At 35.0% G+C, this 16,470-nt stretch overlaps 2 protein-coding genes and 1 pseudogene across 2 annotated transcripts; all 3 read right to left on the bottom strand.

Moving 5' to 3' along the window:
* Nucleotides 1–1,063: 1,063 nt before the first annotated feature.
* Nucleotides 1,064–1,549, bottom strand: LOC121174559 (secreted RxLR effector protein 161-like). The gene has a single exon (XM_041013916.1). The coding sequence runs from the start codon at nt 1,547–1,549 to the stop codon at nt 1,064–1,066; it is 486 nt and encodes a 161-aa protein (XP_040869850.1).
* A 5,834-nt stretch (nt 1,550–7,383) lies between these two features.
* Nucleotides 7,384–8,253, bottom strand: LOC102666775 (uncharacterized). The gene has a single exon (XM_006577501.2). The coding sequence runs from the start codon at nt 8,251–8,253 to the stop codon at nt 7,384–7,386; it is 870 nt and encodes a 289-aa protein (XP_006577564.2).
* Nucleotides 8,254–10,470: 2,217 nt separating this feature from the next.
* On the bottom strand, nt 10,471–14,039 carry LOC100806280 (receptor-like protein 7; annotated as a pseudogene).
* Between the last annotated feature and the right edge of the window lie 2,431 nt (nt 14,040–16,470).

The raw sequence follows: 16,470 nt of genomic DNA, 5'->3' as shown, positions 1-16,470 counted from the left end.
TTCAATTACACTCTAGATTTTTAAAGGAAAAAATTGCCTAGGTGTATAAGAATAGATGTGCAGCAATAAACTGGTAAAAATTTGTGGGTCTATGGAATTGATCAAGCAAGGAATTTGATGGGGTGAAAGACTAGATAAACTTTTTTCCTATTATCATTCTTGCATGTATATTGAAGTTCAATGGCAAGAAAATTTTATATGAGGATCATTTTATTTATCATGACTGAAACAATGTCGGAGTCTCTCTATGATGAAATTTTCAGATTCAATATTTTATTATCAATTAATTACATTTTTTACTGTCTTGGTTGGGTTGCTTATGTGATGTGGGATTTTTTTGTTATTTGATGTATGACCTCAAGTTTAAGTTTGATACTTATCATATAGCTCCATTTATCATTTATCTTTTATTTTGAAGCTAAAAGAAGTAAGGTCACCTAAGTTCCAGATCTGCTTATCCATGAAGCTGTTCAGTGTTGACAACAAAATGCTAGCTCAATTGATATGAAAATCTATTGGTTTTGTAGCATAAAAATATAATAAACAAAGAAGAAGAGAGATAATACAAGGTGGAGGAAATATAATGATTTTTGCTTAATCAAATTGTTCTGAGCAGCAATACAATATATAGAAAAACAGAAATTAATCACTTATTAATTTCAAGAAATTGAAAATTAAAAGTGACTTGCTCCTCAAGTATAGGAATTACTTATTGATTAGGTTAACACATAACTGAAAAAAATAAAAGCAAAATATGCAGTTACAAAAGTAATTTAAAGAAATTTAGCACTCCTCCTTGTTTTAGGAACTGCAAACTCCAATTCTTTTCCTGAAGAGTTCAAATTTGTTGATAGGCAGTGGCTTTGTAAACATGTCAGCCAGTTGATCTTTAGACTTGCAGTAAATTAAGTTCACTTCTCCAGTTTGCTGCATCTCTCTCAAAAAATAGATCTTGATGTTGAAATGTTTAGTCTTCCCATGACACATTGGATTGCTTGCAATGGCAATGCCTGCCTGGTTGTCAACAAAAATTTCAGTTTTGTTCTTCTGCTGCAAAAATAAATCACAGAATCTTCTTCAACCATAAAGCTTGATTTACCGCTGTTGTTGCTGCTATGAATTCAGCCTTAGTAGTGGATTGTGCTACAATCTCTTGCTTCTTTGTGCACCATGAGAAAACTCCTGAGCCTAGGTTGAAACAGTATTCTGAAGTGCTCTTCATGTCATCAATGGATCCAGCCCAATCACTATCAGAGAATCCATACAACTTGAATTCTTGACATTTCTCAAATTTGACACCATAATCAACAGTGCCCTTAACATACCTTAATATTCTCTTTGCTGCTTTTAAATGCATTTCACTTGCACAGTGCATAAAACAAGACAAGAGACTTACAGCAAATAGAATGTCTGGCCTTGTTCCAGTGAGATACATTAGACATCCAATCAAGCTCCTATGATATCCTTCATCAATTTTATGAGCACCATCTTCCTTGCTGAACTTCTCCTTTTGATTCATTGGTGTGCTAACAGATTTGCATTCCTCCATTTGAAACTTCTTCAAAATTTCTTTTGCATGTTTCTTTTGACAGATTAACACTATGTTCTGACTTTTTGATCTCAATTCCAAGAAAATAAGTCACGAGACCAAGATCAGTCATTTCAAAAGCTTGCATCATTTCTTACTTGAACTCCTGAACTAGCCTTGCATCATCTCTAGTTACTAAAAGATCATCAACATAGAGAGAAACTATGAGAAAGTTATTTCCCTTATTTTTCACATAAAGAGTGGACTCAGATAAACTTTATGCAAAGCCTATGCTCAATAGATGATCATTTACCTTGCTTCACAAATCCTTCTGGTTGCTCTACATATATTTCTTCTTGTAATTCTCTGTTTAAAAAAGATGATTTGACATCTAGTTGGAATATTTTCTAGCCATTTTGCGTAGCCACTGCTAGCACCAATCTAATTGTATCTAATCTGGACACAGGAGCAAAAGTGTCATAATAATCAACACCAAAAATTTGTGCATACCCTTTAACTACGAGTTTGGCCTTGTGCTTGTTGATTGAGCAATCTGCATTAAGCTTTGTTCTGAAAACCCATTTAACTCCAATGACTTTTCTATCTTTAGGCCTTTCAACCAGCTCCCATGTTTTGTTTTTGTGTATCATAGACATCTCCTCCTCCATTGCAATTGTGCTTCCTCACAGCTAGCATGTTCATAAATTGCTACATTATATCTTTGATAGATGTTGGACAACAGCCTTTTTCCTCTGATTGGAAGGTCATCTTCTAATTCACTCTACAAAAGCTCTGTTGTTTGCTCTCCAGGATGATTGTCTCCACTATTGAGGAAAAACCTAGTTGTTTGTGAATTGTTCCAATCCCATTTCTCACCTTCGTTGAAGTGCACATCTCTAGTGATCGTCATCTTTTTAGTTTGAGGATGATAGACTTTGTAGGCTTTTGAAACTGAATTGTAGCCCACAAAGATGCCCGGAATTGCTTTCTTGTCAAGTTTGTCACGCTTAACCTGTGGAACATAAGCAAAACAAACACAACCAAACACTTTAAGAAAGGTTAGTGAAGGCTTAAACCCATACCAAGCCTCAAATGGAGTTTTATCATTCAAAGCCTTGGTTGGAAGCCGATTTTGCATGAAAACAACCATATTAGCCACCTCTGCCCAAAATGTTTTAGGCAACTCCATCTCATGCAACATGCACCTAGCCATCTCCATCATGGTTTTGTTTCTCTTTTCACTAACTCCATTTTTCTCTGGAGTATATGGAGCTGTGAGTTGATGTTCAATGCCAGCTTCTTCACAGAATTGATTAAACATTGCTGAAGTATACTCCTTTCCATTGTCTGATCTTAGAAATTGAATCTTCCAGCCACTTTAGGTTTCTACCATGTTCTTGAACTTCATAAATACTCCAGCCACTTCATGCTTGAATTTTAAGAAAAAAATCCAGCACATTCTTGTAAAGTCATCTATGAAAAGAACAAAGTAGAGACTACCTTTTAGTGATGGTGTTCTTTGAGGTCCTGCAACATCAGTATGAATTAGCTGTAACTTTTGAGAGGCTCTCCAAGCTGATTTTGAGAATGACTTTCTAATTTGTTTACCAAATTGACAAGCATTATTGTGGCGTCCCGAAATAATGACTGGTTTAATAGTAATAAATTAAATAGCAGAAACCATGGGAATTTTTTTTCTTTTCTCTCTCTTTTTTTTCGTACTGTTATTCATTTCACGGTAATTAAATTCAGAAGGAATATTATCACTATAGAGTCTTGAATGGCCAGTTCACAACTCTATTCGGATTCATTTCTTTCTGATCACTCATAACCTCCAAACTAATTTTCTTTTTCGAAAATATACTAGCCATCATTTTAGGTCGTCACGTGAAAGATAATAAGGTGCGGTCGGTAAACTCTTTTCAAATAAAGTTCGTTAACATTTTCTTTTCAAATAACAAGATAAAACATAATTTTTTTTAACATCTAAAACTTTCCAAAATATGAGAGTTTGCAAAATAACACAGTGACATCCAGAGCAAAGGTAACAACTATGGTGGCTTCAGCCACAATATATACAATCATCAAAATTTCTATACAATAGGTCTACCCACCCAAAAATCAAAAGAATAAACCTAGCAGTCTGAACTAGATACACCAACCCACAAAAAGTATGTACGCCTAGTCTAAGGAGCCGTTTGCTACGATTAAGAGTCGTCACTAATCGTTGTCCCTCCAGGGCCACTCTCCTCTGTAGAGTCTGCCTCAGATGTTGACATAATATCCTCTGGAGAATCAATATCAGGGAGTGGGTCCTCATCATCCTCTGGGAAGTCAGGGGCATCCACAGCAGGTTCAGGAGGTAACTCCTCTGGGTCCTCTTCAAGATCCTCTTCAGAGGATGACACCTCTATCACTTGAATCGGCTCAACTAGTCGATATGGAGTAGGTGTAGGTAGTATCCACTCCACAGGCTGCTGAAGTGTACGTGCGGGTTGCTCCGGATGTACTAGTGAAGTAGCAGTGAGTCGAATTGTGCCACGGAATCGGCACCTCTCATTGCCTTCGAGGGTTTCCCAAACACCCTCTAGGCACTCCATCACAACGCTATCATGGATCAACTGCGCTGCCATCGCGATCTACAAGAGATGAAAGAAAAAGGGTAGACTCTTTCACGAGAAATCTAACTACATAGGTAACCATACAATGTGTCCCATAACGGCTACGCATAGTCAAAATGTCTTTTTCAAGGGATTTCCTCTCTGGTAATCGATTACCAAAGTATGTAATCGATTACCAATGCCCAAAATCGAATTACACAGCCTTTGTAGTGGAATCTAAAAGTTACATTGTGTAATCGATTACACATAAATGGTAATCGATTACCCGTAGCAGGTAGCACTATGTAATCGATTACACACAACTGGTAATCGATTACCAATGCCCTATCATACTGTGTAATCGATTACACACAATTGGTAATCGATTACACACAATTGGTAATCGATTACTAGAAGCTACTTAACATCATGTCTCCATTTTTAAACCCAGTAATCGATTACCCACGAATGGTAATCGATTACCAGAGGGTAATTTTCAGATAACACCCAAGACAAATAGTTGGCCAGCCGCCACACAAGCCTCCTTGCTTCGTGGACTTTGTTCTTTTATTGGTTGACTGCCAGGAGCTCGCCTGTTTAGGTACGTCACAGGTTCTCACTGACTAACTATGCCCGGGTTGGGTCGGGATTAGCCAAGCTTGGTTTTGGGCAATAGCACCCCACCTGACGTCCCCAAGGTCTCCTGACCCCCGCGACATATCTCTAGGTACCACTCTGTGGTCAACAAACAAAAGTAGGAAGACTGACTCTTCCACGCTTTCTCACATCAAGCTTATTGGATTATGGGGCACCCATCATATGTGGTACTAGGTGGTGATCGGGTGATGGCACAAATCAACTATCCCATTTCCACAAGTCAGGCATAAGCACACCATCCCCAGTTGCCCACCTTTAAATTGATCTCACGCACTCCTACGTAGCCCTTATCCTCGTTCCTCTCAACACCGGGTCCCCATCAACCCCTCCAAGCTTTCACAATATCCAAACAATTCAATTTCATTTGTCATGAAACTACCCTAAACCAAGAAAAACAGAGTGGAGGCAGAAAACTCTGCACAAAACTCATTCAAATTCCACAGTTTTTCCTACTCACATACCTCAGTAACATTCTCTTTGTTCCCATTTGTTAACCATTGGATCGCCTTGAAAATTTAACCGATGGTTCCTAATACAGAAATATAAGTTTTTACCGTTGGGATCTGCTAGAAAATATCTAGAACACGAGATTTACTACCTTTCCCGTGACGAGCACTGCACAACCATTTTTCTGCATAATTTGCAAAATTTGCTGCACAATTTGACAGCTTTTGCTACATAATTTGGCAGATTTTGAATTCTAGCTTGCTTGTATCCAATTTCACTCAAATTGGATCCTACAAGTCCTAAACCATGTCTAAATCATGTTCAAACCAAAAACAAACTTCAAACCAAGGTAAAGCAAAATATAGGTATCCAAAACCCACCAATTTAGTGAATTCTCAAGGTTTGAAAGGTGAAAATGAAAATTTGGTAATTTTGGGGTAAACTCTCATCTTCATCAAGTCTATAACATTGATTTAGACTTGCTCAAACTGGTTTTAAGGTGAAATCTCCACCTATTCAAAATTTGACCTCTCAACACCCAATTTACCCTAGAAATGGCTCTTTTCCTTCACATTTGTCACTCATTTTTCTAATTTGCTCTGCCCAAACTTTCCTACAAGTCCTAATTGACATTCTAAACTAGAATCAACTCACTTTAGACTCCAATTTTCACTAACCCCAAATTTGGCTTTTCTAACCCTCAAAATCTCACACTTTTCCACCTACAACACTACCATTCTCACATTTGACTCTAAGTTAACTCTCCCCATCCTCTCTACCAGTTTTCTATCAATATTTTTAAGCATACATATATCACAAACCATCATTATTAAACCCTAAATCAACATGGGTAGTTTTGCTCACATCAAACATGTCAAGTTTAGCATAATTTCAACAAATTCCTTCACAAATAACTACCCTAAGGCAATAACCTAATAGAACTACCCATTATAGCTCCCAAACACCCAACACCCACAAATTTCAAGTGAGAAGAAGTCCACCTTTACCTGAAATTTAAAGCCCCACGAAGTAGGGGTAGGCTCCAAGACTCCGAAAATAGCTTTTCCTTGCAATTTGGGGTAGAAATGAAGAGGAATTTGGAGCTTCAAAGGAGGCAACAATGGTGGAGAAGAAGAAGAGAAAAAGCAACGTGGAGGGAGGAAAGAGAGTTGCTGAAATTTTCTGAAGAAGGAGAGAGAAGATTTGGGCTTTTTTATAAAAATATGATTTTCTTTTCTAAAAGAAATTGCCACATGTCCTATTTTAATTGGAGCAAAAGGGCCCACCTTTTTCCTTTGATTTTACCCCATACTCAGCCACAAAGGAGAAAAAATTGGACCTTTTTGGATGCTGAAATCCTGCCTCGGTTTGCATGCCGTCTCTCTGGTTCTAGTTCCTCGCGTTTCTCTGCACCCGTAGCGTGGTTCAGAGGTTGGTTTTGTTAAATTTTAAGTTGCATGCAAAACGATAATTTTTAGGCTAATTAATTATGAATAAATCTATAACCGTCCGGTTATGGGTTACTCTTCGTTAATTAGTCTAACCCGCGCATTTCTCCCCCAATGTACATACTTCTACCAAGAATATATATATATATTTATCTAATTATTTAAATGTAATACTTACAAAATTCCGGGTAGAAATTCTAGGATGTCACAATTACAATTTGGTAAATCATCAGAAAATTATGGTAAGCCTTTTGCCAAGTCCTTTTTTTTTTTCATATCTAGCATTCTTTCAAGATTGCAATGACCCAGTCTCTTGTGCCAGAGTTCCATGGGTGTGACTTGAGTGAAATAGGTTGCATGCTCCTCCTTTGTTGGATCAAATGAAAAGCTTTTACCTCTCATTTTAAGCCTTAGAACTTCCTAGCCAGCAATGTCATAGATAAGGCAGTGTTGATATTCAAAGGACAATTTAAATCCCTTCTTAAGCAACTGACCTACATTTAGCAAGTTTTGGTCAATTTCAGGTACATAAAGAACATCTGAGATAAGTTTTGCACCTGAAGTTGTTGCAATCGATATAGTTCCTTTTCCTTTTGCTTGAATATACGTTCCCAATCTTGATCTTTAAGACATCAATAGGCTTCAAATCCTTGAAAGCAGACTTATCATATGTCATGTGATTTGTACAATCGCTATCAATCAATCAACACTCTGAACTACTCCTCATCAAATAGCATGTTGCAACAAAAATATAATCTTCTTCATTTTGCTCCACAACTTGGGCATTAGCTTCAGGTTGTTGAAATTTTCTTTTACAAATTACAGCTTCGTGTCCAAGCTGATTGTACTTACTGCACTTTGCATTTGGTCTTCTCCAACACTTGAATGGCGGTTGACCCATTTTTCCGCAATGCTGACAAGGTGGGTAATTTTTCCTTTTTCCCTTACCTTTGTTTTGGTTGTTTGCACCATTTTCATTGCTTGCTGGCAGGTTCTTCTTGAAATTTTTCTTTATGCTGTTCGCAGAGTCATGATGCTTGGCTTGAAGTGCACCTTCAACCACACGATCTTCTCTCATCAGCCTTCGCTGTTCTTGGGCTTGCAAGGCATGTACCACTTCTGCCAATGTGATCTTAGATAAATCCTTTGTGTTCTCCAATGAGACTATAGATGCTTCATACCTCTTCGGCACCGTTACCAAAAAAATTTCAACTATTCTGGAATTAGCAAAATCACCACCCAACAGCCTTATCTTGTTGGCAATACCCAATGATTTGTCTGTGTAATCCTTGACTGTCTCAGACTCTTTCATCTTTTGCAACTCAAATTCCCTCATTAGATTAAGCATTTGCATCTCCTGGTAATCCCAAATTGCGTTTGCTGATTTGAGAGCCATGATTCTTGTGAAGATGGTTTGAGAGACACCGGCAAATAGACACGACTTTTCCTTTTTTGTTTTTTTCTCCTTGTGAATTCTGATTTGGTTCATAGTAGGATTATCTGACAGTGAAAGTACGTCATAATCCTCTTCAACAACTTCCCAAAGATCTAATGCCTCTAGGTAAGTCTTCATTCTGACTGCCCAGAGATCAAAACTTTTCCCAGTAAAGACGGGAATGGCTTAGGAAAAACTTGTTTCAGAATCCATCAAAAATAAAAACACACAAGCTCCTTAAGAAGAGGCTCTTGATACCAATTGTTGGTTTTGTAGAAGAAAAATATAATAAACAAAGAAGAAGAGAGACAATACAAGGTGGAGGAAATATAATGATTTTTGCTTAATCAAATTGTTTTGAGCAGCAATACAATATATAGAAAAACAGAAATTAATCACTTATTAATTTTAGGAAAATTGAAAATTAAAAGTGACTTGCTCCTCAAGTATAGGAACTACTTATTGATTAAGTTAACCCATAAATGAAACAAATAAAAACAAAATATGCAGTTACAAAAGTAATTTAAAGAAATTTAACAAAATCACCTGTAATTCGATTTTCTATTAAAGGAAACTAGATCATTTATGAAGATATCTCAACTTTCACCAACAACCCATGATGCGTACATGGAAACTCAATATGGAGGCCAAAATGACACTCAATTTTACAATGTCGTACGTGGAATCATATTCCATGGAACTATCCTCAATGTAATCTCACCTTTCCAACAGCTAGAGCTTGAATTGAAGACTTTAAACAATAGATTTGGCAGATCACCAAGGACTAAGACAATTTTGAAGAAAAATTGGTCTTTGAAAGTTGTGTTCATCAAAATGGCATCAAGAGCTTGGTGTTGTGTTGCAAAGTGTAATGGAGGGAGTTCTCTACAAGATACTGTCATAGGATTGAATGTTGGGTCATTTATGCCAAATTTATGCTATTTCAGAAAATTGAGTGTGTAGACATTTTGTAGACAGTTTTTCCTTTTGGAACCAATAGTTTTAATTTAACTTATGTGAAACTAATTTGCTCATGTGTGTGTTTTACTCCGTTTTCTAAGCTAAATTAGGTTCGAACTTTTGCTTCTCAAAATTTATCTAACTTCTTTTAACTACTTCTATTTTTTTTTGGTTCTTCTGCTATCCAAGTTTGACATTGTTTATTATTTCTTCACCTCACTTGGTGCTTCAAGAAATCAATGTGAGAGGACTCAACATTGCTAATGTCAAGAGTTACTTGCAGTAGGAGAAGATTGGAATTTGGAGCTGTCTACGTGTTATTTAGATATGATACATAGAGAAGTAGTGCAAAGTTTTGTGAGGTGGCAATCAGATCTTGGAAGTCAACATCAATTGGTAGTTTTTCGTTTTTAAGGGGTAGGGTAATATGTTGTTTTACCTTTTGAGTACTTGTAATGTATTTACTTGCTATTGAAAATTTTGTACTCTTGTGGTGAAACAAGTTCTGGAATGCCTTGTGCTTGGAACTATTTATTAATAAAATTAATTATAAAACAGTCCTGATTATGTATTTATGCAAAAAAATATGAAAATTAAATTCTTAAACACCTTTTCTAAAATATATAATTTTTTATTATATATTTTTTTAAAAAAATTAAATAATTTATTTCACTAATTAATTATTACAAATGTTTAAAAACGTAAATAAATCTCATTTGATTCAATCCCTGTTTTCCCAATTAATACTATATTCAATAAAAATGTCATAAAAGACCCGTGCATCGCACGAGATTCTCACTGGTATGTATATAAAAGAAAACTGGCTAAAATATAACAATAAAACGGCCGCTATGCATAAGGTAAAAAATTGAAAACAATATTACTGGCGATTATAGCCGCTGCCAAGTTTAAGAAATTTGCAAATAAAACACGGTTTTTCAAGTGGTTGAGAAATCACCACAAAGTAAAAAAAAAAAAAAAAATCTTGTTGTTTAGAACGGTTGTTAAGTATTTATTGGGTAATTCTTGAAAATAAAGGGCGGTTGTAACCGACGTATGATGGAGGTGACTCCGGCAGTTAGTGAACCGACATTAAGGTGCTTTTGCGTCATTAGATTCGATGCCGGTTTTCAATCGACGGAAGTTGGATTAGTGGCGGTTTTAACCGCCGGTAAATTGCATCTTTAATCACCGTTAAGTAGCAATTTTTTGTAGTGATCGAAGGGAATATTGTAGCTAAACTTCATAGAAGAATTGAAAGATTGAATCAAAATATGACACAAATGATAATTTGCGCTTTAACTTTTATATATTATTTTTCAAGAGCATAAAACAAGTACTTTCTAAATTACTCAATTAAAAATATCAATTTGGTAGCTTCCATATATAGAGGGCAATACTTTACCATATAATACTCATTAACATGCAACAATATAATTTCAAAGTTCCAATGCATATGCCATGCAAATTTATTTATTTTTGTTTCTTTTAGACATAAAACAGTAACAACTATTGAGTTTGGGAAAGGGAACACGAAGAATGGTTATTGCATCATGACTTCACTTACTTGAATACTTGCTATAAATCACTAGTGCCACCACCTTAAAGTTGTGAAAACTTGTCCTCTGTGGGTTACATATTCAAGATACATCTGAGGGAAGATCCAACAAAGGATTTTGTGCACAACTTGCCAATACCATATCCTCCACCGCTTCCAAATCAAGAGTGGACCAAAAACAATTCCGTGGCCAAAAATTAATCCTAGTTCAACACTGATAAAATTCCAATCAATTGTACAAACTAGCCTTTCACATTCTCGTTGCAGCAACACCCCTGGCCTTTTACCATGTGGATTTTCAGTCAATGGAGGACCGTATAGCCCATCATTGCCTTCAAAGGAAGAAGCTGAAAATGACTGAAGTTGGGTACCTGTTGGAAATATAATGATTTTTGCTTAATCAAATTGCTCTGAGCAGCAATACAATATATAGAAAAATAGAAATTAATCACTTATTAATTTTAGGAAAACTGAAAATTAAAAGTGACTGAAAATGACTGAAGTTGGGTACCTGTTGGTATCTTCCCTACCAAATGATTGAAGGAAAGGTTTAAATATGAAAGGAATGACAAACTTGCAATCTGCATAGGAATTCCTCCACTCAGAGCGTTTTGTGAAAGGTCCAAAGACTCCAGCTGTCTTAGGTTACCTATCGATGATGGGATTTCACCAGACAAAGCATTGTTTGACAAATTAAGGATATAGAGTTCTTTGAAATCCATTAACACTTATGGTATAGGTCCTTCAAAATGGTTAGATGAGAAATCGATGGATGTAAAGATTGTCAAAATTTTAACCAACTCCATTTGTAGACCTTTGCTGATAACTGTCACACTACCTTGATAATATAAACCAGAACTGATATCAAGCCGCTCAATAAACTTTGCTTCAACTTCATGCTTATTATGCATTATATTTCTTTTCCAGGTTGTGAAATATCTTTCTGGCAATTTGCCACTAAAATTGTTAAAAGCGACATCCAAAATTTGAAGCATCTCCCAAGTCTCATTGGCTTCCGAACATCTAAGGGAACCTTGAAATCCATTGTTTCGCAAAATCAAGATACGAAGTATGGATATTTCCTTCAAAAAGCATGGAAAGCCACCAATAATTTGATTTGATCCAAGGTCCAATACCTCTAACTTTGAGCAATGGGCAAGAGATTTTGGAATTGGCCCATCTAATTGATTTCTATGAAGATTTAAAGTCCACAAACCACAGGAAATTGGAATTGTATCTGGAATTTGGCCTGTGAGATTGTTGTTCTTCAGATTTAATACCACAAGAGTGTCACTCATCATCATTAGACATGAGGGAATTGTTCCAGAAAAGTTATTAATGGAAAGATCAAGCATTTGAAGTAATGAAGCTTTGCAGAGGGAATCAGGGATACTTCCATTCAAAGTATTGTTTGAAAGAGAAAGAAAAAATGTGGAAGACAGGTAATTACCAATGTCATGTGGGATAAAAGAGCTAAATTTGTTGCTTGAGAAATCCAAATACACCGCATAATTAGGAAAAACAGGTATTGGCCCTTCAAGTTTATTGTGGTGAAGGTCAAGGAAAACAAAGTTGGAAGTAAAATTCTGCAAAGGTCCTTCAAAACCAGTCAACAAATTGCGAGAAATATTAAGATTGTCTAGTTTCCATATCCAGTTGGGCACCATTCCTTGAATCTGGTTATTTGAAAGATCTAGAGTGGCTAATGTGGACAAGTTTCTCAAGAAACCAGGGAACGTTTTCAAGTTGCATGATGCTAATTTTAAAATTCTAATCTTGGAAGAGAAAGATGGATCAAAATTTTCATTCAATGATAAGCTGTTATATGAAAGGTCTAGTGCAGTTAAATTTTTAAGCTCAAAAAACTTATTCAGCTGCACCGACCCAGTGAACTTGTTTGAAGAAAGTTGGAGGATAGAGAGTGAACTGAGATAGAAGATAGATGTTGGAAAAGGTCCTGACAAATTGTTGCTTCTTAAATCAAGAGTGTCTAATATAGAAGAAGACACATTTATGAATTCATCTAGTTGGCTAAATTGATTGTTGGAAAGTTGAATCTGTTGTAGGAGTGGAAGTGGAAACAAGGATGAAGGAATGCTCCCAGTGAAAGAATTATAACTCAAGTCAATATTGACAAGATTTTGCAGTCCTTCAAAATGAGATGATGAAATTATGCCACTTAAATGATTATGAGAAAGGTCTAAATGGGTAAGGTTTTTGGCCATACCAAACGATGTCATTGGACCAGTGAAGTTGTTAAATGACAAGTCCATGTAACTGAGTTCTGTAAGGTTTGACAGTGAGCCGGGAAGTGTTCCGTTAAATCGACAATCAGAAAGATCCAATTCAGATAAGTGCCTCATTATACCAATCGAGTGTGGAAATGCTCCAGAAAAGCTTGTGTTTCTTACTTTTAAGGTCTGAAGTGATCTGCTCAATGGGAAGTTTGGAAAGAAACCATTGAGATTTTGGTTGAGTGATATGTCAATAACAGACAATGTTTCAATGCTGAAGATCTTCTGTGGAAATGTCCCAGTCAATCCGCACTCAGAAAGGCGTAGGATGGTGAGATTTTTCAAATGGGCAAATGTTTCTGGCACTGGGGATGATAGATAGTTCATATCAAGAACAATGACTGATAGATTCTCAAGTCTTGCCAGGGAAGAATCCAGGGGTCCCGAGAGATTGCACTTGGACATGCGAATTTCTTGCAGGTCAAGCATCGACGATAAAGCGCTGCACCATTCATGTCCTGCAACTGAGATACTTACACCATCCAGATACAGTTGCCTAATATTAGTGAGATTTTGGACAAGCTTTTGCAGATTCGGGTTCTCAAGTTTCGGCCTTTTCCCATTTAAGAAGGAAAGAGAAGAGATATCAAGAGTAACCAACCTTATCAACTGAGAGATCTCTATTGGAATCTGTCCCATAAAGGAAGCCTCTGACAGATTCAGGTGAGTTAATTTCTCTAACTTGTTGAATCCAGAGGGAATCTCCGAGAAGAAGTAATTTGCAGCTAAATTTAGATTCTGAAGATGTTGGAGACCGAAAAGACTAGTTGAATTGTCGAATCCACCAGAGATTAGTTCTCCACTGAGATCAAGACCGATAACATGCCCATCCTCGTCACAGGTTACTCCCATCCACTTGCAACAATCATTACTCGCTTTCCATGAATTCAGCCTGCTGCTATTTCTGTCAACCGTGTCTACGAATGTGAGGTTGTTCTTAAATTCGAGCAGCAAAGACTTCTGATTATCAAGACAGAGGCCAGAAACCACAAGGATGTTGTTGCAAAGCCAAATCCAATAGAATGACACCACCACCACTGATGAGACAAGCTCAATTTTCATCGTAGATGATTTGTGTGTGTGACAATTGCAATTACAAGTACAAGTTTAAATTTCAGGAAAACTGAAACAAAAATTGCAACTCCCTGAATGATAAGATTAAAAGCTTACAATTTGTGTGAAAAGGTCCTAGTCAGCGTTGGCTTTCACCAGGTGACCTAGACACTAGCAAGAACGTTGAAGTTTCACTTTGATGGATCCAAATTGGACCATTGATGCTACTTTTTACAATCAACTTTTCTTTTTCTTTTTCTTTTTTTTTTCTACACAATTTGTGCGCTTAATAACATTTACATTTATGCAGAGAAAAAATAATGACTGCGTTCTGATGACAAATACTTTTGCCAATGACATGTTTTCCATCGTGACTTTAGTATTTTTAACCTTTTGAGTTCTTGCCCTTAATTTGGCTGTAATTGTCCCTTTTTAAAAGAGTTATTTTATCCTTTTCAAATTGCCATTGCTACAAATGTTTAAGAATCGTGCAGCAGACGATGGAGTTGGTTTTATATTATCTAAAAGTTATTACAAATTAACTGAGCACAATTATAAATATGAAGGTTGGTACTCATTGTAATTTTAACAAAGACTATAAAAGTATCTAAGGAAACAGCATTCCAATTATTTTCCATGAGGTTACTTTAGAAGTTGTTCAGAACATTTCACACGTCAAAAACTAGACACAAACATTGATTTTCCATCTTTGACTTTAGCATTTTTTACTTTTTGAGCTTTGTCCTTAATTTTGCTGTCATTGTCCTTTTTAAAAAAGCGTTATTTCATTCTCTTTTGCCCATTGTGACACTTGTTTAAGAATCGTGGAGCAGATAAAAGTTGTTTTAAAGTATCTGAAAGTTAGTAAAGCATAACTGTGCACAATTGTAAATATAAGCGTTGATACTCTTTGCAATTTTAAGAGAGATTATAAAAGTAGCTCATGAAAATGTGTTCCTATGATTTTCCAATAAACCATTTCAGAAGTTGTTACAAAATACAAAGTTACTTTATTTCAAAGTGCATTCCACACGCCAAAACTAGTCAATGAATTATGTCAATTGAGTTGATGAAAGGAGAATCAACTTTCATTTAGAGACTTATATCGGAAGAATTGCCCTTCTTACACGGGACAGAAACAACTAAAAATTCTTGGAAACTTCAAAGCAATATAAGTGTGTGTCCTTTGAATGGTTGCGTATTTTCGCAACGTGTGAGAAATGAAGGATGTTGTGGCGTGTTGTAGTTTTGTATATATTAGATAATGCACGTGTACAAAATTTACTTAGATTTATATAATTAACATAATATGTAAATAAAAATATTATTTTTACAATTTCAATATTAATAAATGTTTATGTATATTTTTTTATTGTCATAGAATTTAAATATAATCTTAATAATGAGTTTTTATCGATAGTTAAATACTATAATAATCTATCCCTAAATTTGTATATATGAAAAATCATCTAATGCAATTTAAAATGTTAAATTATTTTATGCAAAATAAATTCATATACAATATAAATATTTATTCATAAGCATATTATGATAATATATTTATTTTATAATTTAAATATTAATGTTTTTGAGTTTTGATTCCTTGTAAAATGCAACATATACCTTACTATATTACAGTTGACAACACACACTCTATATATTATGCTTATTAACATTTTTATTTTATAAAATTATATAAAAGAATTAGAAAGGGTATTTTTAAAATAATTCGTACCTCGATGCTATTGAAATATTCATAATGAACTTGTGCAAAATAGATAGAATAAAATGCTTATATAGAATAATCTCCATGATAGAATATTATATTTATGATACATTATCATTTTGCTTTCGATATAATTAAACTTAGCATGCATAATATATTATACCAATGAAATATTATAAACTTTATATTGTAATATTTGTAATTTAAAATCCCAACGGGGTAGCGACAAATTTGTCTATCCCCACCTTTGTCCCCCTCGAAAGGCGGGATGGGTTTGAATTCATATTTATAAAAGATGAGCGTAAAAAAAATAAAACATAATCTCGTTTTCATTATGCGGTTCAGAGAAAATCACAAAAAATTCATCTCACATTAATTTTTTTTTCATATACTTTAAATAATAAATTAAGTTATTAATTATATTTTAATTCAAACAAAATATATACATATAATTTAATAAAGAATAAATAACATAAAAATTAAATTAAATTTTTAAATAACTGTATAATTTTTAATTTTATTATAATTAGTATTAGTATTATTGTTATAATATTATTTTTTAAATCAGAAAATAATAATATATTATAATAGCATGGCACAAGGGGTACCATAAACCCATACAATGACTACAAAGAAGAACACATATTTACCCAACAATCGTTATGCAATATTTATAGATTTGAGAAAATGTGGAGACAAGATGAAGAGTGTAACATAATTATTAATCATTCATGGGTCAAAGGCGACAATGTTTTGTCCAATAT

This window comes from Glycine max, chromosome 3 (assembly GCF_000004515.6).
Source record: "Glycine max cultivar Williams 82 chromosome 3, Glycine_max_v4.0, whole genome shotgun sequence".
Lineage (NCBI taxonomy): Eukaryota > Viridiplantae > Streptophyta > Magnoliopsida > Fabales > Fabaceae > Glycine > Glycine max.
This window is presented reverse-complemented; position numbering and strand designations above follow the sequence as displayed.

Coding starts and splice junctions, on each gene's coding strand:
- LOC121174559 (XM_041013916.1), bottom strand. CDS start 1,549: ATGGAGGAATGCAAATCTGTTAGCACACCAATGAATCAAAAGGAGAAG.
- LOC102666775 (XM_006577501.2), bottom strand. CDS start 8,253: ATGAAGACTTACCTAGAGGCATTAGATCTTTGGGAAGTTGTTGAAGAG.